The sequence below is a fragment of the Erpetoichthys calabaricus genome, chromosome 2 (assembly GCF_900747795.2).
Source record: "Erpetoichthys calabaricus chromosome 2, fErpCal1.3, whole genome shotgun sequence".
NCBI lineage: Eukaryota > Metazoa > Chordata > Cladistia > Polypteriformes > Polypteridae > Erpetoichthys > Erpetoichthys calabaricus.
Genome location: NC_041395.2, coordinates 272,442,866 through 272,470,128, shown reverse-complemented (window position 1 = coordinate 272,470,128; position 27,263 = coordinate 272,442,866). Strand labels below are relative to the sequence as shown.

General features: G+C 37.2%; 1 protein-coding gene across 1 annotated transcript; it reads right to left on the bottom strand.

Moving 5' to 3' along the window:
• Window positions 1-1,332: 1,332 nt before the first annotated feature.
• On the bottom strand, window positions 1,333-25,037 carry ppifa (peptidylprolyl isomerase Fa). The gene is made up of 6 exons (XM_028795542.2): window positions 24,739-25,037; window positions 8,839-8,869; window positions 7,787-7,875; window positions 2,561-2,657; window positions 1,884-1,959; window positions 1,333-1,787 (listed from the first exon to the last, which is right to left on the bottom strand). Exons 1-6 carry the CDS (start codon window positions 24,916-24,918, stop codon window positions 1,652-1,654), a joined length of 609 nt encoding a protein of 202 aa, XP_028651375.1. The 5' UTR covers window positions 24,919-25,037; the 3' UTR covers window positions 1,333-1,651.
• Window positions 25,038-27,263: the final 2,226 nt, after the last annotated feature.

The window sequence follows — 27,263 nt, the reverse complement described above, 5'->3', positions numbered from 1 at the left end:
TATGCAATCATTAAACCACACAGGAGCTCGGCCTCTTGGGTTTAAATCTCGGGTCACTCACTTGCCTGTTATTTTTCTCTGGGTACTCCTCTCGCAACCCAAAGGTATGTCAGGCTACTTGGCCCTGTCTCAGTGTGGGTGTGTGTGCAAGTGGGCCTAGCAGGGGACTGGCATCCCATCTAATGATGGCCCAATGCTTTGCACACAATGCTGCTATGCAAAAAACACAACTACACACATTTGTATAGATGAGCAAAACATCAATAATTTTTTGAGGTTCTAATAGTTTCACATTCTTTAGTTTCTCGCTGGTGGATGGGGGAAAAGATGAGCGAAGCTTAAGACCAAAAGAAATCCAAAATTCAATTAACACAAAATGTCTAAAAAAATAAACCCTTCTGGGCCTTTGGTGAAAGACCAGTTAAGCTTGGCCATCTGGACAGCCCACGCCCACTGTGCCTTCAATAATGCAGAATGCTGTCCACATAATTCCAGAAGCACATGGGTATACTGTAATTACCAACTATGAACCAACTTTATTAACTACTATACAGTATCTGTAGCAGCGTGGCCACAGTTTCTAATCTAGTCTCCGTTCTTTCTGCAGAAGCTCATATACAATTTAGTAAACGTACACTTGCTGATAGTGAAGGGGTCTGATGTATTCTTCACTATGGTGTTAAGCTCATGTAGCGTGTGTAAACCTCTGCCACATAACTCGCATTCATTTAACCACATTTTATATGCTAGAACGTTTGGAAGATTATTTAATCACTGCTTGAAGCACTGTTACACTTTAATGTAAGACCAAAGGTACACTAATGCATCTTTAAAGGCTTGCAAAATAATTTTCCTCAAAAACCATACCTACTTAATCTATTTCAGGGTATAATTCAAATACAGAGAATCACACCACAATAAAAATAAAATCCATTGGTCATAAAATTTGCAGTGGTATTGTTTAAGAGTTCTGCTGCCCCCTTATGGCTAAAAACAACAATTCACTAATTTCACTATTAAAAATCAGAGAAAAAGAACTTCATTTATTTGGCGTTCCCTGCTGTAATGGTTATTACAAAAGTAAAACCAAAAAGAAAGTCAAATTTTTATAAAAATGTGTCCTCCTCTGTTGTAATTAAGGCATTATATACATTTCAATGAAAAAACTATTATATATATTTCACTTTAATGACAGTGCAACACAGATTTTTCTAGTACCGAATGTACACCATAGCACCAGTGTGTTCCAGACATATTGTAGCAGAAATGCATATCACCTTTAAAACATTTCTTAGACAATTTTAACAGTTTAAAAATAAAAATCTCACGGAATCTACTGCACACCATTTATTAGAAATGATGAAAATCTTTTACAGCAATTACCACATATTTATTCAGCCATAGAAAAATACAAATTTATGTTAGAAAATTCTTTGTTATTCTCAGTGATGAAAACCAGTGTTAATGATGAAGTTTCTGTTTTAATTCCTAAGAAAATATTTTTTTCACTCAAATAAAATGATCTATGAATTAACTAAGAAAACTGAAGACAACAAAATGTGAAGACTAAAATAAATTAAAAATCCTGATCAATTCAGTAATCAATTTATTCACAGTCAGTAGTTCATATTTGTAAGAGCGGGATTTCCATTTATGCTAGCTGCCCACAGTCAGTGATGATAATTTTTTTAGAGGTATTGCCACTTCTAGAACCAAATTTTTCGATCTTAGTAACAACATCCATTCCTTCTTTTACTTTTCCAAAAACAACATGTTTGCCATCCAGCCTAAAAAATAAATTAAAAAAAGAAATAAAAATTACTTTCAGCACACAGTTTTTTTGGTAAAATATTGACTTTAAATTTAAGACCGTCCACACATACCACTCCGTTTTGACTGTGCAGATAAAGAACTGAGATCCATTGGTGTTTGGTCCAGCATTAGCCATTGATAACACACCTGCAAAGTAACCACCAACAAAAATTTACCGTAAATAGCCAATTACTACCTCAGCTACACAATAATAAGCTTGGCGGACTGAATATTCTCGTGTGTCAGATATCTGTTGCAATGCCCATTAGTTTAAGCTCTGAGTACACCTCAACTGTGAAAATAGACATCACAATTAATTGTTACACTATGCTTTGTTTGCATTTTACCACACATTTCAAAAATAAATAAATAAAAAACTGACAGAGCATACATATTTACTCTAATAAACATGCTAATGGCTCAAGCCTAATTTCATTTTGCCCTAGCTGTAACACACCATGTTTCAGTAGCATACGCCCACCTTACTCCATTCATCTATTACCTCCTAAACCTATTACCAAACCTACTTGACTCAGATCAGGGACACTGAGGCACTCTTGCTCACTTTCATTAATTTTGCTATCTTATACTTTTTTGAAGAAAGTAATTCAAAGCAAATTCTAACAATATGTTCACAGTCCAGTACTTCGAACAGCTCATGATGTATGCCTCCACAGTATTTTCATTAAAAGACCTAAACAGGACTACCACTTATGACAACAAGCTCAAGTTTAGTGTAAATTCATACCAGGCCCTGTATGTTTTAGAACGAAATTTTCATCAGGAAATCTTGGTCCGTAAATTGATTTTCCACCTGTGCCATTGTGATTAGTAAAATCGCCACCCTAAAAAAAACAAAAAAAAACAAAAACAAAAACACAACACTTTGAGTTTCAAAGACACGATTAAATTTTGATTTTGCATATATCATATATATCACGCTTCGACTTTTGCGGCTTCACTCTATTGCGATTTTTTCTTATACACGCTTACGTCACTGCGCATGCGCTTTCTGAGAACTTTTACCTAAGCCCCACGATGGCTCCTAAACGTGTTGCTTTTTCTAAGCCTTCTGACAATGAAACTAAGCGCCGGAGGAAGATGCTTACCATCCAGAAGAAGGTGAAACTCTTGGATATGATCAAAGATGGCAATACCCTACAAAAGCCTCCTCACGCATATGAAAAGACAGCGCCAGCAACTGCCTATCAAGAAGTTCTTCAGCCGCGCACCCAGACACCCACTGCCTACTCCTAGTACTCCTTCAGTGGAAGAAGACAACGACGCACCTGCTGAAGATACTGCACCACCTGAAGATTCTCTTACTGAGCTCGTGCCTTCATGGGTTAGTGGTTGTATGTAAGAACTGTGTGTGTGTGTGTAATTACATGTACAATAATAATAATATGATACTTGTAACATCCAATATGTCTTATTTTCTCTTATTTTGTCTAATATATTGGGTAATACGAGTGTAATGGTGACTAAAGGGTGTTATTTCATGTCTAGAGGGCTCTAATAATGTTAAAAAACGTATTTAGAAGGTCGTAAACAGGTTTTCTATACTCTTAACTGCGAAAATATTCGATTTATAAATAAAGAATCCTACTTCGCGAAAATTCATTTATCGCGGTAGAGTCTGGAACGGATTAACCGTGATAAACGAGGGTTCACTGTATATTATACAGTGATCCCTCGCTATATCGCACTTCGCCTTTCGCGGCTTCACTCCATCGCGGATTTTATATGTAAGCATATTTAAATATATATCGCAGATTTTTTGCTGGTTCGCGGATTTCTGCGGACAATGGGTCTTTTAATTTCTGGTACATGCTTCCTCAGTTGGTTTGCCCAGTTGATTTCATACAAGGGACGCTATTGGCAGATGGCTGAGAAGCTAGATTGCTTACTTTTCTCTCTCTCGCGCTGACTTTCTCTGATCCTGACATATGGGGATTGAGCAGGGGGGCTGTTCGCACTCCTAGACGATACGGACGCTCGTCTAAAAATGCTGAAAGATTATCTTCACGTTGCTATCTTTTGTGCAGCTGCTTCCTGAAACGACATGCTGCACGGTGCTTCGCATACTTAAAAGCTCGAAGGGCATGTATTGATTTTTGACTGAAAAACAAACTCTGTCTCTCTCTCTCTCTCTCTCGCTCTCCCTGCTCCTGACGGAGGGGGTGTGAGCTGCCGCCTTCAACAGCTTTGTGCCGCGGTACTTTGCATACTTAAAAGCCAAACAGCCCTATTGATTTGTTTGCTAGAGATTGTTTTCTCTATCTATGTGACATTCTGTGCTCCTGACACGCACTCCTTTAAAGAGGAAGATATGTTTGCATTCTTTTAATTGTGAGACAGAACTGTCATCTCTGTCTTGTCATGGAGCACAGTTTAAACTTTTGAAAAAGAGACAAATGTTTGTTTGCAGTGTTTGAATAACGTTCCTGTCTCTCTACAACCTCCTGTGTTTCTGCGCAAATCTGTGACCCAAGCATGACAATATAAAAATAACCATATAAACATATGGCTTCTACTTCGCGGATTTTCTTATTTCGCGGGTGGCTCTGGAACGCAACCCCCGCGATGGAGGAGGGATTACTGTGTGTATATATATATATATATATATATATATATATATATACACACACACATATATACATATACACACACACACACACACAGTATATAGACAGTCATATGAAAAAGTTTGGGAACCCCTCTTAATTCTTTGGATTTTTGTTGATCATTGGCTGAGCTTTCAAAGTAGCAACTTCCTTTTAATATATGACATGCCTTATGAGAACAGTAGTATTTCAGCAGTGACATTAAGTTTATTGGATTAACAGAAAATATGCAATATGCATCATAACAAAATTAGACAGGTGCATAAATTTGGGCACCCCAACAGAGATATTACATCAATTTTTAGTTGAGCCTCCTTTTGCAAATATAACAGCCTCTAGACACCTCCTATAGCCTTTGACGAGTGTCTGGATTCTGGATGGAGGTACAGTGCATCTGGAAAGTATTCACAGCGCATCACTTTTTCCACATTTTGTTATGTTACAGCCTTTTTCCAAAATGGATTAAATTAATTTTTTTCCTCAGAATTCTACACACAACACCCCATAATGACAACGTGAAAAAAGTTTACTTGAGGTTTATGCAAATTTATTAAAAATATAGAAACTGAGAAAGCACATGTACATAAGTATTCACAGCCTTTGCCATGAAGCTCAAAATTGAGCTCAGGTGCATCCTGCTTCCCCTGATCATCCTTGAGATGTTTCTGCAGCTTAATTGGAGTCCACCTGTGGTAAATTCAGTTGATTGGACATGATTTGGAAAGGCACACACCTGTCTATATAAAGGCCCCACAGTTGACAGTTCATGTCAGAGCACAAACCAAGCATGAAGTCAAAGGAATTGTCAATAGACCTCCGAGACAGGATTGTCTTGAAGCACAAATCTGGGGAAGGTTACAGAAAAATTTCTGCTGCTTTGATGGTCCCAATGAGCACAGTGGCCTCCATCATCCATAAGTGGAAGAAGTTTGAAACCACCAGGACTCTTCCTAGAGCTGGCCGGCCATCTAAACTGAGCGATCGGGGGAGAAGGGCCTTAGTCAGGGAGGTGACCAAGAACCCGATGGTCACTCTGTCAGAGCTCCAGAGGTCCTCTGTGGAGAGAGGAGAACCTTCCAGAAGGACAACCACCAATCAGGCCTGTATGGTAGAGTGGCCAGACGGAAGCCACTCCTTAGTAAAAGGCACCTGAAGGACTCTCAGACCATGAGAAAGAAAATTCTCTGGTCTGATGAGACAAAGATTGAACTCTTTGGTGTGAATGCCAGGCGTCACATTTGGAGGAAACCAGGCACCGCTCATCACCAGGCCAATACCATCCCTACAGTGAAGCATGGTGGTGGCAGCATCATGCTGTGGGGATGTTTTTCAGCGGCAGGGACTGGGAGACTAGTCAGGATAAAGGGAAAGATGACTGCAGCAATGTACAGAGACATCCTGGATGAAAACCTGCTCTAGACCTCAGACTGGGGCAACGGTTCATTTTTCAGAAGGACAACGACCTTAAGCACACAGCCAAGATATCAAAGGAGTGGCTTCAGGACAACTCTGTGAATGTCCTTGAGTAGCCCAGTCAGAGCCCAGACTTGAATCCGATTGAACATCTCTAGAGAGATCTTAAAATGGCTGTGCACGGACGCTTCCCATCCAACCTGATGGAGCTTGAGAGGTGCTGCAAAGAGGAATGGGCGAAACTGGCCAAGGATAGGTGTGCCAAGCTTGTGGCATCATATTCAAAAAGACTTGAGGCTGCAATTGCTGCCAAAGATGCATCGACAAAGTATTGAGCAAAGGCTGTGAATACTTATGTACATGTGATTTCTCAGTTTTTTTATTTTTAATAAATTTGCAAAAACCTCAAGTAAACTTTTTTCCCGTTGTCATTATGGGGTGTTGTGTGTAGAATTCTGAGGAAAAAAATGAATTTAATCCATTTTGGAATAAGGCTATAACATAACAAAATGTGGAAAAAGTGATGCGCTGTGAATACTTTCCGGATGCACTGTATTTTCTTCCATACAAAATCTCTCCAGTTCAGTTAAATTTGATGGCTGCCAAGCATGGACAGCCTGCTTCAAATCATTCCATAGATTTTCGATGATATTCAAGTCGGGGGACTGTGACGGCCATTCCAGAACATTGTACTTCTCCCTCTGCATGAATGCCTTTGTAGATTTCAAACTGTGTTTTGGGTCATTGTCTTGTTGGAATATCCAACCCACGCGTAACTTCAACTTTGTGACTGATGATTGAACATTACCCTGAAGAATTTGTTGATATTGGGTTGAATTCATCCAACCCTCGACTTTAACAAGGGCCCCAGTCCCTGAACTAGCTACACAGCATGATTGAACTTCCACAATACTTGACAGTAGGTAGCAGGTGTTTTTCTTGGAATGCGGTGTTCTTCTTCCGCCATGCAAAGCTCTTTTTGTTATGACCAAATAACTCCAATTTTCTCTCATCAGTCCAAAGCACTTTGTTCCAAAATGAATCTGTCTAAATGAGCATTTGCATACAATAAGCGACTGTTTGTTGTGCGAGTGCAGAAAGGGCTTTTTTCTCATCACTCTGCCATACAGATGTTATTTTTGCAAATTGTGCTGAATTGTAGAACAATGTACAGATACACCATCTGCAGCAAGATGTTCTTGCAGGTCTTTGGAGGTGATCTGTGGGTTTTCTGTAACCATTCTCACAATCTTGCGCATATGCCACTCCTGTATTTTTCTTGGCCTGCCAGACCTGCTGGGTTTAACAGCAACTGTGTCTGTGGCCTTCCATTTCCTGATTACATTCCTTACAGTTGAAACTGACAGTTTAATTCTCTGAGATAGCTTTCTGTAGCCTTCCCCTAAACCATGATACTGAACAATCTTTGTTTTCAGATCTTTTGAGAGTTGCTTTGAGGATCCCATGCTGTCACTCTTCAGAGGAGAGTCAAAGGGAAGCACAACTTGCAATTGACCACCTTAAATACCTTTTCTCATGATTGGACACACCTGTCTATGAAGTTCAAGGCTTAACGTGCTAATCCAACCAATTTGGTGTTGTAAGTAATCAATATTGAGCAGTTACATGCATTCAAATCAGCCAAATTAGAAGGGTGCCCAAATTTTTGCACAGCCAGTTTTTCACATTTGATTTAATTTCATACTACATACTGCTTCATTAAAAATCTTTGTTTGGAAAACACCCCGGTACTCAGATGTTCCCAGGAAATGAGACATACCGCTGTTATCTTTTTTGTTGAAAGTAAATTATTATGCAGGCTGGGAGGGGTTCCCAAACTTTTTCATATCACTGTATTTATATATATATATATATATATATATATATATATTTTTTTTTTTTTTATAAAGGAAGTGAAAATATATGATGTTTACCTGGCACATAAACTGAGGAATCACTCGGTGGAACAAAGACCCCTTATATCCAAAGCCCTTTTCTCCAGTGCAAAGTGTTCTGAAGTTTTCTGTGATGATGACAAAAATAAAACTATTCTATAACAAGACGATAACAGAAATTGAGACAGGAGAACTTTGAATAATGCCTTTATAGAACACTAAACTCAACTGTCAAGAAATTCATGAGAAGCAATAATGTATTGATTATTTGCAGTACTAAAAAGTATTCAAAAATGAAATATGCAGACATTCTTAAGAAGGTCAGTATCCTAGTTTGTGTGTAATCCATGTTTTTCGCCCGAAATTTTCTAATGTTGGGTTATGTGGCAATTCTGAATTAACCCTTTGTGAGTGTGGTTGGTCCTTGCCTTGCACTTGATACTGCGGGGTTAGGCTACAGCTTCCACAAACCTAAATCGCATTAAGCAGATTGGAAACACAGTATGTCTTTGTACTCTTATTTGTAAATGATTAATAGCTTTAGTTGGAGACTAAACCATACAATGCTAATACTTCAGTTAGAGGTTACTCATGTTACATCTAGGGGTGCCATTAATTGTGGCACAAATACATTAGATAAAACACTCTTTTATAATTTACCTTTTAACTGAATTTACTTCAGTTATAGATTAGATTTTATTAACATTTTCAATAATCAAAAGGATAAACAATAAAGTCATTTTATTTACAACCTGCTTTGTTTTTATTTACCAAAGGTGTGGATAATTGTGAATGGCACAGTAAGAACTCAAAACTAGACATTTGAATTTAACGTTTAAAAATATCCAGCAGTACGGACATGTGAACAAGGAACTGTACATAAATCACAGATACAATGGTTCAAAACCCACCACTGATGAACTTTGTTACACTATTCAAAATTATTTAATTATTTTGTCCATTAAAAGAGGGAGTCAATAAATTCAGATGTATGTATGAATGAAGTGTTTCAGGTATTATCTAAAATTAAAACGGTTTTCTGTGCAAACATTCATTTGAAATAAAACAAGAAAGGCACTTGATGCTCCTACCTGCAGTTTTTGGAACCAGATCAGCATTCAGCTATAAAAAAGAAAAAAAAAAAGTAAGAGTAAGATCAACTGTGTAAAGCTGTTTAGATTATACTATTCAATTAAACCAATGAATAAGGCAGCCCAGAGACATTCTAACACGTAACAAATGCTCGGGGGGGCACCCTTTCAGTTACTAGTGAACTCTTCACAATGAATTACAGACTATTAGGTAAGCCTTGTGTTATCATTTTTATTAATGATTTCACACATGCTTCTATGCAAGGCAATACTACATTATCAGTATTTATTACCAACTCCAGCCACTGTATAAAACCTCACACTGATCCATTGCAGTGCTGAGATGTCATAAGCTGCACTCTGGTCCCAATCCAGGTGGTTCATTGTGTGGTGGATGCGGCAACGCGCTATTGGTGCATGCTCCCAACATCTCTCTCTCTCTGTTCACATACATACAGGTACATTTAAAAAAAACAAAACAATGTAGCATAGGAAGGTCAAACGATGGGTCACACACTGACTAAGAGGTTTATACTGAACCAGCAACCTTGGTACAAAGTTCACCGTCTTACTTATCGTACCACTCTGCCATTTCCTGAAGATCTTATATTAACTCTGCCAAAAACACTACATTTCCCCATTGGTAAGACCTGCTAATCAAACACTGTGTGGGCAAGCTTTTAGCTTCAGTGACATTCATAAACACCACTTTCCTGGCACTGGAACTAAAGGACTTTTCTTAGCAATTACTACACTATAAAGTTGTAAAGTATTGTTAGTATTTAAAAAAAAAAGATTACCCATGTATTAATTCCATTACTGAACCAACTTTGAGGTCATATAAGCGGAGATTTATTCCAGCTGCATCAGATGTTAAGACAGGAACCAAATCCTGGAATGTCACTGGAGTTTTTTCTTGTTTTTTTCTGTCCTCTCAACCATATGACCTTATCTTGGACTCCTCTTCAGATACTTACATCATGACACTGTATATAAGAATGCTACTCTTCTACTTGGTATTTATCCATTTTTAAGTTCAAACAGATTTTTTTTTCTTCTTCCTTGTTACTTATTCTGTAGTATTCTTTTCTTGTAACTTTCTCTTTGTCAATTTATAAAGCACTTTGAGCTACATTGTTTGCATGAAAATGTGCTATATAAATAAATATTGTTGACGAGGCAACAGTGAGTGCTTTATGCTCACAAAAGAGTTAAACTCAAGAAGATAACAGCACTATTATTGAAATATTCTATATTCAACAGTTTCCCTTCTAATATCCCTTTCACAATTGAAAGGGTCTCTGAAAAATTGTATTAGAATTTCAAAATGTAGCATTTCTTCATAGTTAAACTAAATTTTGTTTTGAATATCTTGTACAAAAAGGTGACCCTCCTCCAATCAATTCCATGATGTTGCAAAGAGTGTACATGAACATGCTGAAACGGGCACAGAGATGTATTGATGCACAAGGAGATCACTTTCGGCATCTTCTGTAAATGAGAGTACCAAATTTGCTCATTTTTCTCTTCACCACGTAATGCAATTATCTCAATGGAGGTGGACACTTTTTCGTGGGCCACCCTGTATAATGTGTACAAAACCTCCAAATGTACAGCAGGCTTCAATATGTGCAACTTTTGCAGCACTACAAAGGTGCACTGAGTGGGTCATCTTTTTGGAGGGAAAGAGCACATTTTTAATGTGCTGTAGCTTTATGCTATTGGTATTTTAACTTCAAGCTTATGATGAGAGTGGAGCTTACTGGTGGATAGATATTAGCTTAGTGGCTGGGTTCAGAAACGAAACATGAATGTTTCCATATAACTGAAAATGTTCATCAGCAATCACTGAAATACTAGCCTTGTTTGAACCAGCTTAATTCGGTTTAGGGCTGTGTGAGGGTGAAGACTATCATTGTAGCCTTTGGGCAAAAGACACAAACCATTCATGGATTTCCTACTAGCTTACTGCTGGGCGCACTCACTTTTACCAAGTCAATTTAAAGTCACCAATCAACCTACCCAGTGGAAAGTTAGAGAAAATTCATGCATACATAGGAAGAACATTCAAATGGCAAACTGGTAGTGATGGGCCTGGGACTTTAGCCCAGTCCACTAAAAGTGAATAATAGCAGGCTAACCACTGTGCTGTTCAATACAAAAAAATAATGTAGGACAATAGGAATTCAACAGTATATTAAGCATTTGTATCATTTTAAAAACACAACAAGCTGTGCTAATGACTAGACATTCGTTCATGTATTTTTAAACCATTTTTGTATTTTCTTTATATATGGCATGTAAGTATGAACATTAATGTGTTGCATTCTGCATCATCTGAGCATTATCTGTTTTGACACAGTTTCAAATATTTAAAATTAATTATTTTAGATTAAATAATATGGGAAAGATGAAGAGCTTGAAAATATTACAAGTTTATTTTTCCTACAATAAATGATTAGTTGTAGAATTTTAAATTACTTTATTGTTGAATGAATTAAACATGCAAACATGTTTTTCCTTCCTGTTGTAATTTACAGAAAAGGAATGCATTGTTTCAGGCAAAGTTAAAAGTTACTGTTTCTTTCTAAACAAGCAAAGCATAAAAGAATTTAATTTCACAAGATGAACTACAGTGATGATGCATTACTAAATCCATCCTCTAATGTTCCATATAAAAATAGACAAAGCTTAACTCCTCAGTTACACGCCTGGACAGGTTCTGGAGTTGAGGTGTGTCTCCTTCGTACTTCGGAGCCCTTTTTCTTTTTTAGGTCAAACAATACCACAGGCATTATGTAACTTCTTAGAATTGTGTGAGACGTGCATAGAGAAGGATAATTATTTCACGTGACATAATGATTTGAGTACCAACTGACTCATGCAAAAATAAAAAAAGGAACAACAACACAGATACTGGTTTTGAAACAGACCAAAAGAATGGCAACCATGTTCAGAGGGCACCTACTATATCAAGAAATTAATATTTAAATAATAACATTCAACAACAATATTTATATAGCACATTTTCATACAAAAAAGTAACTCAAAGGGCTTTACATAATGAAGAAAAGAACAATAAAAGACAAAGTAAGAAATTAAAATAAGACAACATTAGTTAACATAGAATAAGAATAAGGTCCAGTTTAAAATAATTAAAGTTTAAAAATAATTTAATTTAAATTTAATTTGAAATTTTAATTTGAAAATAATTTAGTTTATTTCCTAAAGCCGCTTATTCCAATCTTGAAGTAATGGGAGCTTTAGAAATTTTTATGGACACTGCAGGCAAGAGTGGAAGCAACCTTGTTCAGAAAACCATATTTTGAATCCTAATTTGAAATACTTTTGAAAGATGAAATAGGAAAGTCCAGCATTCACTACTGACAAATGCAAAAGGCGGGAGTGGCCTAGTAGCCAAGGCAGTGAGCTATAAACTTTCATAAAAACATACATTATTAAGGGAAGTACATACATTTAGTGTGGCCTAGCAGCTGAAGCAAAGGACTGTAAGCCACAAGACTGCAGGTTCATGTTCCATCACCAGTTCAGTAAATGAGACAGGAAGTACTGTAGTTTAATAAATAATTCATCCATAAGTGCTCCAAACTTCTTTTAGTCTAGAGCGTCTGTTAAACCATCCATTTCCCTGCTATCTACTTCTAGGATGTGGGGTGCTGCTGCATATACAAATAGCACTGAACTAAATGTATAAATCAAAGTTCAGTTAAATATACGCACAACATATGCAGTTGATGTTACAGTTACTGTACAAACACAGATATATGGATGGATATACTATAGATTTAAAGATGAAATGTCTGTTTTCTAATTTCAGTAAGTTTTGAATATTGATGGCATTCTTATTTGAATGGTATCGTAATGTTATCTTGCTCCTTTAAATTGTACTTATGCTTGCTCTGATGGATGACTACATAAACAAACAAACAGACTGGCTTTGTAAAAATGGTCAGGTTGATTGATATACAGGAGGCACAATGGTCTTATTGTTTATTGGAGCTACAGCCTAACAGCCCTCAAAGTCTCGAGTTCAAATGCCAGCCTGGACTATGTCCTTATGGCATTTGCATATTCTCCCCATTTCCAAGTTCTCTTCTTTTCATCTTCGTCATGTCCATATAGGTACTTCTGGATTACTCACACACCAGTAAGATGTACAGGTTAGATTTACTAGCAGCATTAAATGCACCTGATGTGTCCTGTCATGGACAGGCATCCAATCCAGGGACAATTCCTGGTTTCCACCGAACACCATTTGATAGGTTTCTACCTTTGTGATCCTGTGTAGTAAAAAAAAAGGGATCAAGAAACAAGTGAACAAATAACTGATGTATTTAAGTACGAACAAACTGAACATGAAACAACCACAAAGTTACTTAAGTAAAATGAAGCCAAGTGAAAATATTAGAGTTGGCATAGCTAACAACTGGTTTATTTGGACACAGCTTTCTTATAATAGGTAGATACTTAAAGGGTTGCCAGGTATCTTAAGGTCCAATGTAACCTTTAAAAGAAGGGCCTTCTTTAAAGCTGTCTTCTTTCTACATTATCCTGTTAACTAGCACTATGATTTTGGGATGGGCAGATTTATTTAGTCTTGTTTCCTTTTCATCATTTACCTTTGAAATGAGGTACTGCTTTACATAAGTCAGCATATTTTGCATTACAGTGAAGGCTATACAAGTAGAGCACTTTTTTTTTTTTTTTTTTTTAAACCTCTTCAAAACTAAAAAGTCCCTGTAGAAGGACATTAATTTTTCATATTGAAAGGGATCATATATAGCCAAACAGGGCTGGTAACACAGACAGTACGTAACCATGCAGTGGTTGGGGAACCAGCAGGACAAGCAGCATGTTCAGCCTATGGATGTTGTCAAACTGATGTAAAATGGTGATATTTTGGGACTTGCCTTTCATGATTTTATATAGCCAACTGCATGTATCTACCATTAAAATGAAAAGGCAGTTGGCTATGAAAAAATAGATGGCAGTTTGAGTAAGAAGCATTGCATGGTGAGGGTTTCACATTTACTGTACCAAAAACGGACTGCCTTAAGAAAGCCTATTAAACAGTAGAAAGTTATAAGTCATAGTTTTTTTTCTCTCGTGACTATCACTAAATAACATACAGTGTGGCAAACAGCAACCTCAATTTTGTTACCATTGAAAAATAAAGACATGTATAACTACATTTTTTGGTAGACTGGAAGAACTGCATAGTGGCTAACATATTGACTATAATTTCCTGAACTTCTTAAAAAGCACAGCAATTTCTTTTTGAAATATAATGAATTATGTGGAGTGCGTCATACCCATTCTCATGATAGCTCAGCAGGGTACTGCTGCATCTCAGCTCATAACTCCTATGTTTTAATTTTGGCCAGACCTTCCATCAGTATAGATTTATTCCCCTGGACCATGTAAGTTTTCTCCTACTTCAGTTTTCCTCCATATACAAACAATTAGCAGGTTAGGCTGTTTGGCAAATTCAACATGAGTTTTCCATTAGTAACAAATAAGCAGACAAAACTAGCTCAAATTTCACTTCAACCAAAAGGTTTCCATAACCTCCTGTAAAGAATATGCATATGCAAAACAGAACATTTGTCCAACTAGCACTCGATATATTTTTTTCAATTAGAAAATAAAATATTCTGATCTCTGCTACAGCAATGTCTCAGACAGTTCATGTCTGTGCCAATTCCATTCTCAAACCTCACAGCAAAAGAATCATCAGGCAGGACATGGACTGCTTTACAAATGTGTAGATTTCTGAAAGTCTGGAAAACACACTTGTTGTCTGCCCTCCCTGAAATTGTAGACATGTTATCATTTTGCCCTCCATTATTTTTTAAACTACGTATGGATGATAAATGAACACTCCAATTTGACTTTTGGGGATGTAACACTGTAGGACGGTATTCACCTCTGGTTGTCCATGGCCATTGTAGGAGTTAGTTTGTGCTATAACCAGTTTATTAACCAAGGCCAATTAGTGTCTTAAGAAAACACTTTATATTTAGGCAGATGCCAATCATGAAATACTGACAGAAACAGGTCAGAGGAAATGATATGTTTGAATAGCTGCTGGCTTGAACTTTGAAATATACCTATTATACAAAATAACAGTTGTTAATCCTTTGACATGTACAGTCTTTGAGCTCAGTGACTGTTATCCCAGTTTTTACAGTAAAATAGTAATTTTCAATTGACTACCTATGAGCAGCAGTTCAGTCGAGAAAAGGAATTCTGTGATTACTTTTTTTCTTTTTGTCGGTTCTAGATTTTTAAAATGATTCACTTTGTGATGTGCTACTGATAGAAGGTTGTTATCTCCTCCACAGGATGCACTGTTAATTCACAACATTCTCATTGTTAATTGACTAGTATTTTAGAAAAATAAGTTAAAATCGAAGCCATCTATTAAAATGAATCAGAACAGGTGGGGCCTACAACTAGCAAGAGAAATATTCATACTATGTCTTATTTGAAATTAATTAACATTTTCTAAAGAGAAGCAACAAACTCATTACCATACCAATATGTGCTGATGTACGGAAGAGAAGCTAAACTGCCTACTGAACACAACAGTCTGTTGTGTAAAATATGCACTTATTTTTCACCATGAATGCTAATAACAAAATAACAATCTGCAAAACTGGATCTATTCGGAAAGAGTATGTTCAAATATAATATTCCAAGTTTACTTACTCACCTAAAAGGCACCAGCCGGAGAAGCATGCAGCCTGGCTGCTGAAGTGTGAAGTGGACGTTGGCCAGAAAGGGCAGGGGGGTCAGATCAAAAATAATTTGAACTTGGCCTCTGGTCAGCCTCAAAAATATTTGTAGTCTTTGACTGTTACTTGAAATTTAAGTATCATTTGAACAAAGTTAATAAATTGCACTTTATCATTTATGTAACTTAGCCAAGGTGAAATATTTGCTTTGATTTTAAGATGCAGCATGCCTTTGTTATTCCTAGTACAATTAATTAGATAGATAGATAGATAGATAGATAGATAGATAGATAGATAGATAGATAGATAGATAGATAGATAGATAGATAGATAGATAGATAGATACTTTATTAATCCCAAGGGGAAATTCACAAAACTATTGCAATGTCCGTCATAATTTCCAGGCTAAACACTTTACAGATCATCAACAAATCATTCAAAATGTTCTGGCATGATTTCTGACAGGGTCAAAAAAAAAAAGAATATAACTTCATTGGCTTCCTGTGAATTTTTAAATTGATTTTGAAGTTCTTTTATTGGTTTATAATGCGTGGTTCAACTTGTTTAATAAATTAGTACATTTGTTATTTACAAAAAAAATATGTTCAATTCTGAAAATCATATGCAAATACATTATACAGGAACTTACTGAAACCTTCAGAATTTTTAATTATACTGTGATATGAATTTTAGGGCACACCTACTTAAAATGACTTACCTACTACCAGTATATGAATTTTGACTTTACTCAGGAATAAAATACTTTGTAGTGCTTTTGATGTGGTGTCAGGGACTGACTAAATGACTAACCAAATGAGTAAAACTTAACTTTAGAATAATTCTTGAACTAGGTTGCAGCAGAACACTGCTTCAAAACAGTCAATATGATGGCTAGTGGAGTATGAGGATACAAGCCTCTTATCTTGATGATCAACCACACTCAGGTAACATGTGATGTGATGAAACCCTGACAGAAATCTTCATAGTATTCAGCCCACAAAGTAGTCATTCGGTTACCTAGCTAAACAACAATCTGTACTTACAAGCTTGTTTGTGTTGTACCTTCTTTAATTCAGGAGATTTGCTATTTGCATTCTACAACACCCCTAGAAAGGATGATTTTTTAAATTTATTTATTTATTTATTTTTAACATCACGTTACTGCTTCAATTAATGGTATTCCTCCATCCACTTTCTGAACGCATCTAGGAAATTTCACGTCATGGAGGGCATAAAGAAAGGGGGGGGGGGGGCAGTATATAACAGGTTAGTATTATTAGTCAGTCAGTCACCAGGGAAATTGAAATCTGACACTACTTCCAATTAATTATAATTATTAACAAGTGTAATGACATTAAATTACATATGCAGAAATTTGGATTACACATTTATTTATATGAATTAAATGACTTTATTTACATCAAAACAATCACCTCTCAATAAAATAATTTTCGGAACTCACATATTCCAATATAAGATTGCTGTATGAAAGACTATATCCATGCAGCTTTGGGCACAGGACAAGAACCAATCTTGCAACAGTATTTATTTGCACTTACCAATCAGCTCAATCTGCACACAGCACTACATGGAGAAATCCGAAATAGACAAAGAAAGAAGGTGTAAAGTCCACATAGGCAGTGCCCTACCCAAGATTTGACCCCAGGGCTCCTGACTTCACAGCACTATTTTTGAAATTCTCTGGTATATCATGTGTGCACCTTAAGCAAACAGTTAGTAAATAATGGCGTGCTGGGGTTTTCCTGGAAGAGAAAAATGGGTACACAAGCCATTTCATTTACTGAGAAATGACCTCCAATTCTTAACTGAATTTGAAATACTGCAGTATTACATATGTATGTATTTAAAATAGTTATTCAGATGGAGTCTTTTGATTTTGTTCAGGTTATTACAAGTCCCATGCAAAGACCTGTTCCTCCTGCTTATTGGTCAAATAGCTTTAATTCTGCATCTGCTAGCCTTTTCTGTAAGTCTTATGAAACTATCCGCTATGTACGGGTGAAGCATCCTCTCTGGATCTCAGCATAGAGGAGTTTTTGAATCAATTCACATCTACTTGTGTGGATATTTTGCATGTTGTAGCTCCAATTATAGAAACGTAAGCCCGTAAGACAGCTGTGGTTTAAGGATGCTACAAGTTCTCTCAGAAGGATGTGTAAGACGGCTAAGAGAAAGTGGATGAATGATCACCTCCAGATCTCCTATCAAGAGGCTGTGCAGGCTGCAAGAACAATGTTTTTCTTTCAAATGTTACTGCGAGCAAATCTAACAGTCTATCTGGGGGTTCTGCAAATACTGGGTCATCACTCTCTTGTGATGACTTTTTGCAATACTTTATCAGTAAAATTACTGACAGTAGAGCTAACATTGTGCCTGTTGCTCAGGATGCGTCAGTGGGTATCAGTCACTCTGCTGTATTTCAGTTTCAGCCAGTCTCTTTTTCAGACCTGACAAAAATTGCGAGATGTATTAAGGAGTTTTTTTTTGTCCTCTTGATTTTATGCCTGCTGAACTCTTTAAAGAGGTGTTTTATGTAATTGATCCTAAGGTGCTGTCAATTGTTAATAGCTCATTGCAGACAGAGACTGTTCCTACGTGCTTTAAGCATGCAGTAATTCAATCATGTTAAAAAAGGCAAACCTTAATCCCTTGCTTCCTAGTAGCTTTCATCCCATTTCCAAATTACCATTTCACACCAAAGTTTTGGAGAAAGTTGTGGGTACCCAGCTATTGGCTTTTATTACTTTTATTAGAGCATAACAATATTCTTACAATGTTTCAGTCGGGATTCAGAACATTTCACAATACAGAACTGACGCTGCTAAGAGTGACAAATGATCTGCTGCTAGCAGCTGATTGGTGGAGGTGCTCAGTACTTGTTTTATTGGATTTGTACACTGACACGGTTGATCATGACATTCCAATTATCAGGCTTGAGCACTGGGTTGGTATTCGGGGTACTGCTTTTAAGTGGTTTGCGTACTACTTCAAAGGCAGGATCTTTTCTGTACTTGTTGGTAGTTCAACATCTCCTACTGTTTCTGTAACCTGTGAGGCACCCCAGGGGTCTGTTTTAAGTCCGGTCCACTTTTCTTTATATATGTTACTGTTCTGCTCTATACTAAACAAAACATAACATCCCATATCATTGTTATGCCGATGATACCCAAACTTACTTCCCACTGCAATCTGGAGAAATGATGTCGGTGACAAAGCTTTGTAACTATTTAGATTATATAAAACACTGGATGGCACTTAACTTCCTGTAGTTAAAGGAGTCAAAAACTAAAACTATTCTGTTGGTCAACCCACTGTTACCCAAAACATTGCTAGCACATTGGGTCCACTAGTCCGATAACTTAAAGCCATGTAGTAAAATTCTCAGGGTGATGTTGGATTCAAGCTTTAAATTTGACAATCAGATCAATGCTATGATAAAAAGTTTTTTTTTTTTCTACCTCAGGGTGATCAAAAAAGCTGTTTTTATCATTTACTGACCTACAAAAGCTCATTCATGCTTTTGTCACATCTTCTTTGGATTATTCTAATGCCCTGTATGTCAGGGTATCCAGTACAACACTGTCTTGACTGCAAATTGTGCAGAATACAGTTGATAGAGTTTTGACCAGTAGCAAAAAAAGAAATCACATTGGTCTGGTGTTGGCCTCTCTTCACTGGCTCCCGGTTAGTTACAGGGTGAATTTTAAGATTTTACAGTCTGTTTTTAAAGCCCTACATGGGTCAGCTCCACCGTACTTAGCGGATATTCTTGTTCCATATTCCATATTTGTTGTTCTGGGCAGCTGAGGTCTTCAAATCAGCTACTGCTTATTCTCAGATGGGAGATCGTGCCTTTACTGTGGCTGATCCCAAATTGTGGAACGGTTTGCCCCTTGTAATAAAGGTCGGCTCCCACATTTCATAGCTTTAAGTTTCTTCTAAAAAATGCCCTTTTATTCATTTGCTTTTTAGCTTATGAGTTTGAGTGTTTAAATCTTTCTATTTATATTGTTGTTTATACTGTGTTCATCTCATGTATATTTTATTTTACATAATTTTATATAAGCTATTTATGTGTGTGTGTGTGAATATGTGTGTTCGTATTTGTATAATTTTTTTGTTTTTCTTTTTAATAATTCCTTATCTGGCCTTTATTTCTTACTGTTAGCTCTTATTTTATGTAAAATGCTTTGGTCAACTTTTTGTTACTTTAAAATGTGCTATATAAATAAATAAAACCATAAAACCAGAAAGAGGAGGGTGGCTGTTTACTACTGATGCTGGGGGTTAAATTCCTGGGTGTTCTATTACCATGACACACCACTGCTTTAGACAATGACCCTAAGGCATATCCGTTGGCATTTTTTAGAAATTTAAAATTCCCTAGTATAACATGTGTGCACATGAAACAACAAGGGTATTGAGTTGAGTGAGGGGCAGACGAAATCTTTCCTTTTGGCAAATCACCATGTCACATCATGACTTTTCACAAATGACCCTAATATACACCCATTTATAGTTCTTTAAAATGTAAGGCCCATTCATTCATTCATTCATTCCAACCCTGCAAAAAAAGCAGGAGCCAACCATTGACAGAGTACCAATACATTTACAAGGCATGCTTAAACACATAGGGCTGGGCGATAAAATTGTCATGATATGGTAAAAAAAACATTTTTTAATTTCAGTCGATATCAATATATAATCACAATATAAATTCAATCACTATTTCTGTGAAGCTTAAAAGTTCCTTTTTACTTCCAAGTGGGATGTGAAGGTATCATAAGGATAATTTTGGTTTAAACATTACTTATTTCCTGTTAGAAGTGTACTCTAGCACATTCTACACCTGAATTTCAAATAAATAAAATAGGTAATACAAAATAAAATCTCAAATCTGACCAGTCAAAAGCTTTCAAGTTTTACAGCAGAACACACTAAATGTGTTGGTCAACTCCAAATAAATACAAATTTTAATTCTAAAAATCTTAAATCTAAAACTAAAATCTTAAAGCTTTCAAGTTTTACAGGAGAACACAAATGACATTCTTTGGTCAGTTCAAAATAAATATAGTTGGTATTAATACAAAATGGAATCTCAAAAACACTATCTATACTGTATCCTTTCCTTTGTATAGATTCAAACCTACAAATAAAGAGACAAAAATCATTCTGTATATATCCTCAGTACAAATTTAAGCAGCTGGCAAATGTAAACGAACGAGAACATAAACAAAATTGAGAAATTCACTCAACTGTGGTTAGCTTTTGCTAGGTCTACACTGCAGAACTTGACGCAAGTGCTTGCGAAACAGGACTGATTTTCAGTTTTGCAGGGAGAAACGGGCAGTACATTCATTATACCGTATATATAGTGTAGCCTTTTCAAGATTACAGAGTGCAGAAACAGCCTGACATCCACAGCGGGGGAAACAGCATAACAGCATCAATTGTTATCAATGCCATTTGCTTGCTGTGATAAATGTGCTAACATACAGTGGACACAAGTCATGCAACTCAGGTTAAAGCACCACACGTGCAGTAGCGAAGGGTCAAACTAAATTGACATTCTTACCAAACCTGTCAAAAGTAACAACTAACGCTAAAAACGAAGCACTGGATAAATGTGCAGATTTTGTTTGCAAGGATATACATCTTTACGACACAGTATCTGTTGAGGGCTATATTCAAATTGAGCAATACGTGGTTGACAACAGCAGCCAACACTGGCAAGTCTGAAGTTTAAAGAGATACTGCCCCATCCGATGAGTGTATTGAAGCACGTGGTAGAAAAAGCCAAAAACTGAGAAAGCATACTGTATATGACATGCTAGAGACCATTAATAAGTATGGATGTTCTGTCACAACTTATATTTGGACCAAACACTTCTTTGAGAAAATCTCTTTTGTAACTGCTACCATTCATTATATTAATGACAGCTACAATCTTGTGTCAAGGGTGCTTTTTGCGACCCTATCTGAAGCAAGCATGATTAAAACGGTTACAACCATTTGCTCTTTAATTTTTGAAAAACTTTTTAGTTTTAGGAATTGACTGTTGCTGACCAAGGAGCTAACACAATTACTGCCTTGTCCGGCTACACCAGATTAAACTGTAATGCCCACATTCTTAACACGATTCTCTCAAGTGCTTTTACACCAGCAGTGATGGAGAAAACACTAGAAGTTACACTGCTTCTATTTAGTGTAAAAAAGCTAGTCAGGTATTTTAAACATACTGGACAACAAGACAAGCTTACGAGGTCACTCAAACAGGTCCGTAGAGACAAGATATAGTGCTGAATTCAGTGTTGCAGCAATGACATGGTAGGCCACATCAATATAAACATACAACTGTGGTCTCTTTCCTGAAACTGTTCAAAGATGCAACAACAGATTAAGAATCAAATATTACTGAAAGAAACTGTCAACAAACTGTTCGGCACCAACTGTTATCCACAAGCTCTACAAAGTAGGACCATCTGCACGAAATCAAAGAGTGCTGAGAAGTTCACTGGTCAGATGTTAGCAACACCCTCTTTTCTCTCAGAGTTTGCGAGCAGACGAGGAGAGGTCAGTAGGTTTACAGTACTTTACTTGGTTACAATGTGGTTGTGTTGATAAGCAATAAGTACTGTGAGAAATCCAGGAGATTTTGTTAAGCTACCAGTAATATGACAACTAGAAAACCATTTAAGCTTAAACATTTTATGTACAACTTGTATATAATTTATTTTAATACAGAATTGTAATTGGTTGCCTACTCACAAAGCTTTAACAAGACATCTTGCTTACACTGGTCCTTTTTAAACCTTTCTGTGAAAAATAATTTCTAAACACAAGTTTACACGTCTTAAAGACCAAAGAGCGGAAACCTTCAGCCACCTCCTTGTACAAGGTCATATTACACAGGCTTATCAACTACATATGACTGTTTTCCTTAATGGAAGCAATTTGTTTCTGCGGGGTGGGCATGGGACAAATGAGGGCAAGAGCAGCAGGGATGGGATGGAGTACTGCAGAAGTGAGATGGCACAGGTTTAAAAATAAAACAAAAAAAACAAACAAACAAAAAAAAAAAACAGTCCCATACAGACCTCTACTCCGAGGCAAAAAAAGGCAAATGAAATCTCATTATTGCAGCACTTAGTTGGGTCTGGGTCTGTAAAGTCTTACATTGTACGTGCTCTACAGGATATCACTGTTTCAGTTGGTACAAAAGATTAGTGATATTACCGGTCTTTATGGAACAATGCATTTGACAATTTGCAGTGCATGCTACTGTTTCTAGACAAACTTTAAACAACCAAAATATATGTATGCTACAGAATTCCTCAGACCCTTCTTTTCAACAACCACCTCGTTTTCTGAGCCTTGGGTTGGGTCTGTTGGACTGTCTTCTTCGGTAATGCCGATTGTTGCTTTTTTTTTTTTTTTTTTGAGTTTTCGTTAACATTTTCTGTCATCATTTTCTCCTATCTGGCTTCAACAGATGCTGTAACATGTGGGCTGCTGCCAGCTGCTACTCCTACCCTCAGTGCTGTGTGCATCAACCTAACCTGATGTGGCTGTTAACTCTATTCTAGCTACATGATTGGTTTGGTGCGGTGCTATTCTCATTATCATTGGCTTTTCGCGGTGTCCGTCAAAACATGGATGGAATGAGTTCTGCCAACATTGTATCAACCATATCTTACATTTCTATCGAGGAAAATTTACTTAATTATCTTTATCATTTTATCCATTCATAATTTTAAACACTTCAATCATGTCATTTCATAATCCTGGTTTATTTAAATTGAAAAGGTTCTGCTCCTCATACACCATAGCCTGCACTTTTCTCTGGACTTTTTTTTTTTTTAAGAACTACTGTTCTTTTGATAGCACTTAGTGCTCCAGGAAAGGCCTTACCAGTGTGTTACACCGCAGATCATAAGCATAAACTCCTTTGCCTTTTATTCGACACAGTGATATATAACCTTACCTATTGTCCTTAGTGGTTGCTGAAAAATGCCTGGAAGTTGTAAGCAGGCCATTTAATTCAGTGTTATATACAGACATGTACACATATATACACATACATATATATACATATATGCACACACACAAACACAAAAGTACTGAATATACAGTATGAAACTAAAAAAAGGTGAAATTAGAAAACATTAACCCAAGTACTTCAAGGTTAAGGGATGGCCAGCATAATCAAAAATGAAGTAACCTCTCCACACATCAGGTCACTGGTGGGTGGCACTAAGACACCAAGCATAGGAGGTTGTCATACCTTGTGCAGATGTACAAACCTACACAGCAGCAGACCCGATCAAGGACTGACATGAAGTCCACTCACTTTCGTAAAGTATAAGCGCTTTTAAACACAGTAAGAGTATGGATTAAAGGCTCACTATTGTCATATGTACGATTATGAATAAAAACTAAACCACTAAGTGAGGTGTCCCACAGTAAGTACGTTTTAAATCCTGGATTCAGCAAAACGTCCGTTTCCATTTTACCACGTGGCTTCCGTTCTAAAGAGTCAAGCAGTCCTTATCTGGTCGACCTTCGAAAATGGAATTACCCCAGCTGGCGAGCCTCCAATTAAAAACAAGAAGTCCGTTTACTTAAAACACGTGTCACGAACAGTCTGTCGGCATTTTACATCTTTCATCGTTCGGAGCGTTTATTTGGGATTTACTTCGTTTTCTTTTCTTAAAGAGTCAAACCACTTTTTGGTGTTAAATAAAATACCTACCATGAATTAACAAACCCAACTTAGAGCGGTAAATGTGGAATATATGAACAAACAGAGAAAAAAAGCTTAACTCAGCTACCTTTGCGCAAGCGCATTTGGACGCGCTGGCTTTTCTGCTCATGCGCATTTCAGCTGGATGGTCAACGCGTGAACCGCAGAGGTTTTCGAATGTGACATATAGTTTGTTTATGGCGGGCGACGTTATCTCATATGTATACACTACAAATGATACGCTTCTTCACAGCTATAAATTATAAAAACAGTTTAGATACTGTACACAGCTTGTCGAGTTATTCATTTTCCACAGGCTAATTTTAAATAAAATATTTCAAAAATGAAGTATCTTTTTTAGAAAACAGATGACATTACCTCAAAGGTCACCCTCCCAAGGGGCTCCTTGTCCGCCGCAATATCAAAGTATACAACAGGGTTCTTGTTGCTTGTTGCGGTGCTGCTGCAAAGCCTGCTAATGTGGAAGATAGCTGCCCCAAAGACGCAGCCGTTGTGGTGCCTTTGAGCTAAAAACGCAGACCTGAGTACGTTCTGCATCGTAGCAAACGGAACCTCTACGCTCGGAGGTAAGTGCCGGTGTAAGCTGTGTCTGTCAACACGCAGGAAGTACAATTCAAAAGAGTAAGCGCTGCACGCGGATTCCTAAAATAGAAAAATCAGGCCAATGAGACCTCTGCTGGTAAACCGACAAATTTCAGCTGCGCGTTCTTATGTGTGGCATCTCACGCAACAGCTTGTCAGACGGATGGGCGGGCGTTTGAAGTTCGTTCTCTCTTTCCCTTTTATCAAGACGTGATGCCTAACAACAGACAACATTCTGATATAAGTGGTCTTTTTTTAAAAATAGAGTTCATGTAAGAGTAGCACCTGACTTTAGCTACTGCGTGCACAGTAATTACATTCACATCCTAAAAGTAAAACATTTTATATACTCATTGGACTGATCAGCTGATGAAAGCTCCACATGCCATTCAATTGTTGAACTTTAGAAACAGTTCAAGAAATCCCACAGTTAACAGAGCAACTGGAATGGAGAAATGCAAAGCAAGTGGCTTGTCATGGTAGAAATCAAAGCAGAAGGGTAAATATCTGACTTAGCATTTCCTTCTGTTATCATAAGGCTCACCAACACCTCTGGTGTTAACTTACAGGGCCAGTGCCACCAGTAAGGTGAATTAGGCATTTGGCTAGGGCGCTGATTATAAACCGGGGGTGTTGGTACCAGCCGCACGTTTTAACTACAGAACAGTCGGTTGGGGCACTAATAAACTTGGCCTAGGGCACAAAATAACCAAGCACCAGCACTGCTTACATAGGTGCACAGAAGGGTCTATCCTCACTAGCTGCCTAAAATCTGATCGGCTCTAGACTGTAAAGGACTGTAGCAGGTGGTGAAGGTGGTACAGAATATTACTGTCACCCAGCAGCCTTCTGTTCATGACACCTACAACACAGGTGTCTGTGGAAAGGCAAGCAGTACTATTGAAGATCTCGGCCATCCTGCCCAGCTTCTTTTTTTCTCCTTTCTCTTCTGTCTAACAGTATAGGACATTTGCCACTCTCACTAGTCGATTCAGGAACAGTTCTACAGTATCTGCAGGTTATTCTTCAAGATTACTGAACAGCCAATTATATTGATAATGGTGATGACATTTTATTAATAATAACTAATATTGTAACATAAAAGGTCCTGCACATGTGCATATACTGTGTGTGTGTGTGTATACATACAGTATTTTCATATATATATATATATACACACACATCACAAAGTGCCCTCTATAATGTTTGGGGCAAAGACACATTTTTCTTTGATTTACCCCAATACTCCACAGTTTAAAATTACAAATTAGACAATTCGACGTGATTAAAGTGCAGATGGCAGACTTTAATTTAAGGGTATTTGCATACATTACGGTCACACCGTGTAGAAATTACACTTTTTTATAGCTGGTCTCCCCATTTCAGGGCACCATAATATTTAGGACATAGCAATGGCAGGTATATTAAAGCAGTCATATTTAGTTCTTTGTTGCCTAGCATTTGCATGCAGTGACTGCTTGAGCTGAGGGCTTGCCTCCTTAAGTTTTCACTTCAGTATATGACAGGCATGCTCAATTAGATTTACCATTTAATAATTTCACATTTCTTTAGCTTTGAAAAACTCCTGTGTTGCCTTAGCTTGTGTGTTTCGGATCATTATCTTATTGTAGGATAAAGCGTCATCCAATAAGTTTAGAGGCATTTACTAGAACTTGAGCAGAGATGTTTCTATATTCCTCAGAATTCATTGTGCAGCTGCTGTCAGCATATCCATTATCAATGAAGATAAGTGTGCCAGTACATGTGGTAGCCATACATGGCCAAACCATAATAAAGTTGTATTACTGGTAGATAGATAGATAGATAGATAGATAGATAGATAGATAGATAGATAGATAGATAGATAGATAGATAGATAGATAGATAGATAGATTATTAATCCACAAGGGGAAATTCACATACTCCAGCAGCAGCATACTGATAAAAAACAATATTAATTAAAGAGTGATAAAAACACAGTGCAAGTTAAAAAGTGTAAGGTGGAGAGTGCGAGGCAGGTATAGCAGTCAATAACTTTGAATAATGTTACCATTTACCCCCCGAGGTGGAATTGAAGAGTCGCATAGTGTGGGGGAGGAACGATCTCCTCAGTCTGTCAGTGAAGCAGGACAGTGACAGCAGTCTGTCGCTGAAGCTGCTCCTCTGTCTGGAGATGATACTGTTCAGTGGATGCAGTGGATTCTCCATGATTGATAGGAGCCTGCTCAGTGCCTGTCGCTCTGCCATGGAAGTCAAACTGTCCAGGTCCATGCCTACTATAGAGCCTGCCTTCTTCACCA

What these genes read in the sequence shown, in the direction of transcription:
- ppifa (XM_028795542.2), bottom strand. Translation starts at nt 24,918, where the DNA reads ATGCAGAACGTACTCAGGTCTGCGTTTTTAGCTCAAAGGCACCACAAC. An exon ending in TCTGGTTCCAAAAACTGCAG is followed by an intron (nt 7,876 to 8,838) that starts GTAGGAGCATCA and finishes TCATCATCACAG; the next exon opens with AAAACTTCAGAACACTTTGC. An exon ending in TTCCTCAGTTTATGTGCCAG is followed by an intron (nt 2,658 to 7,786) that starts GTAAACATCATA and finishes TGTTTTTTTTAG; the next exon opens with GGTGGCGATTTTACTAATCA.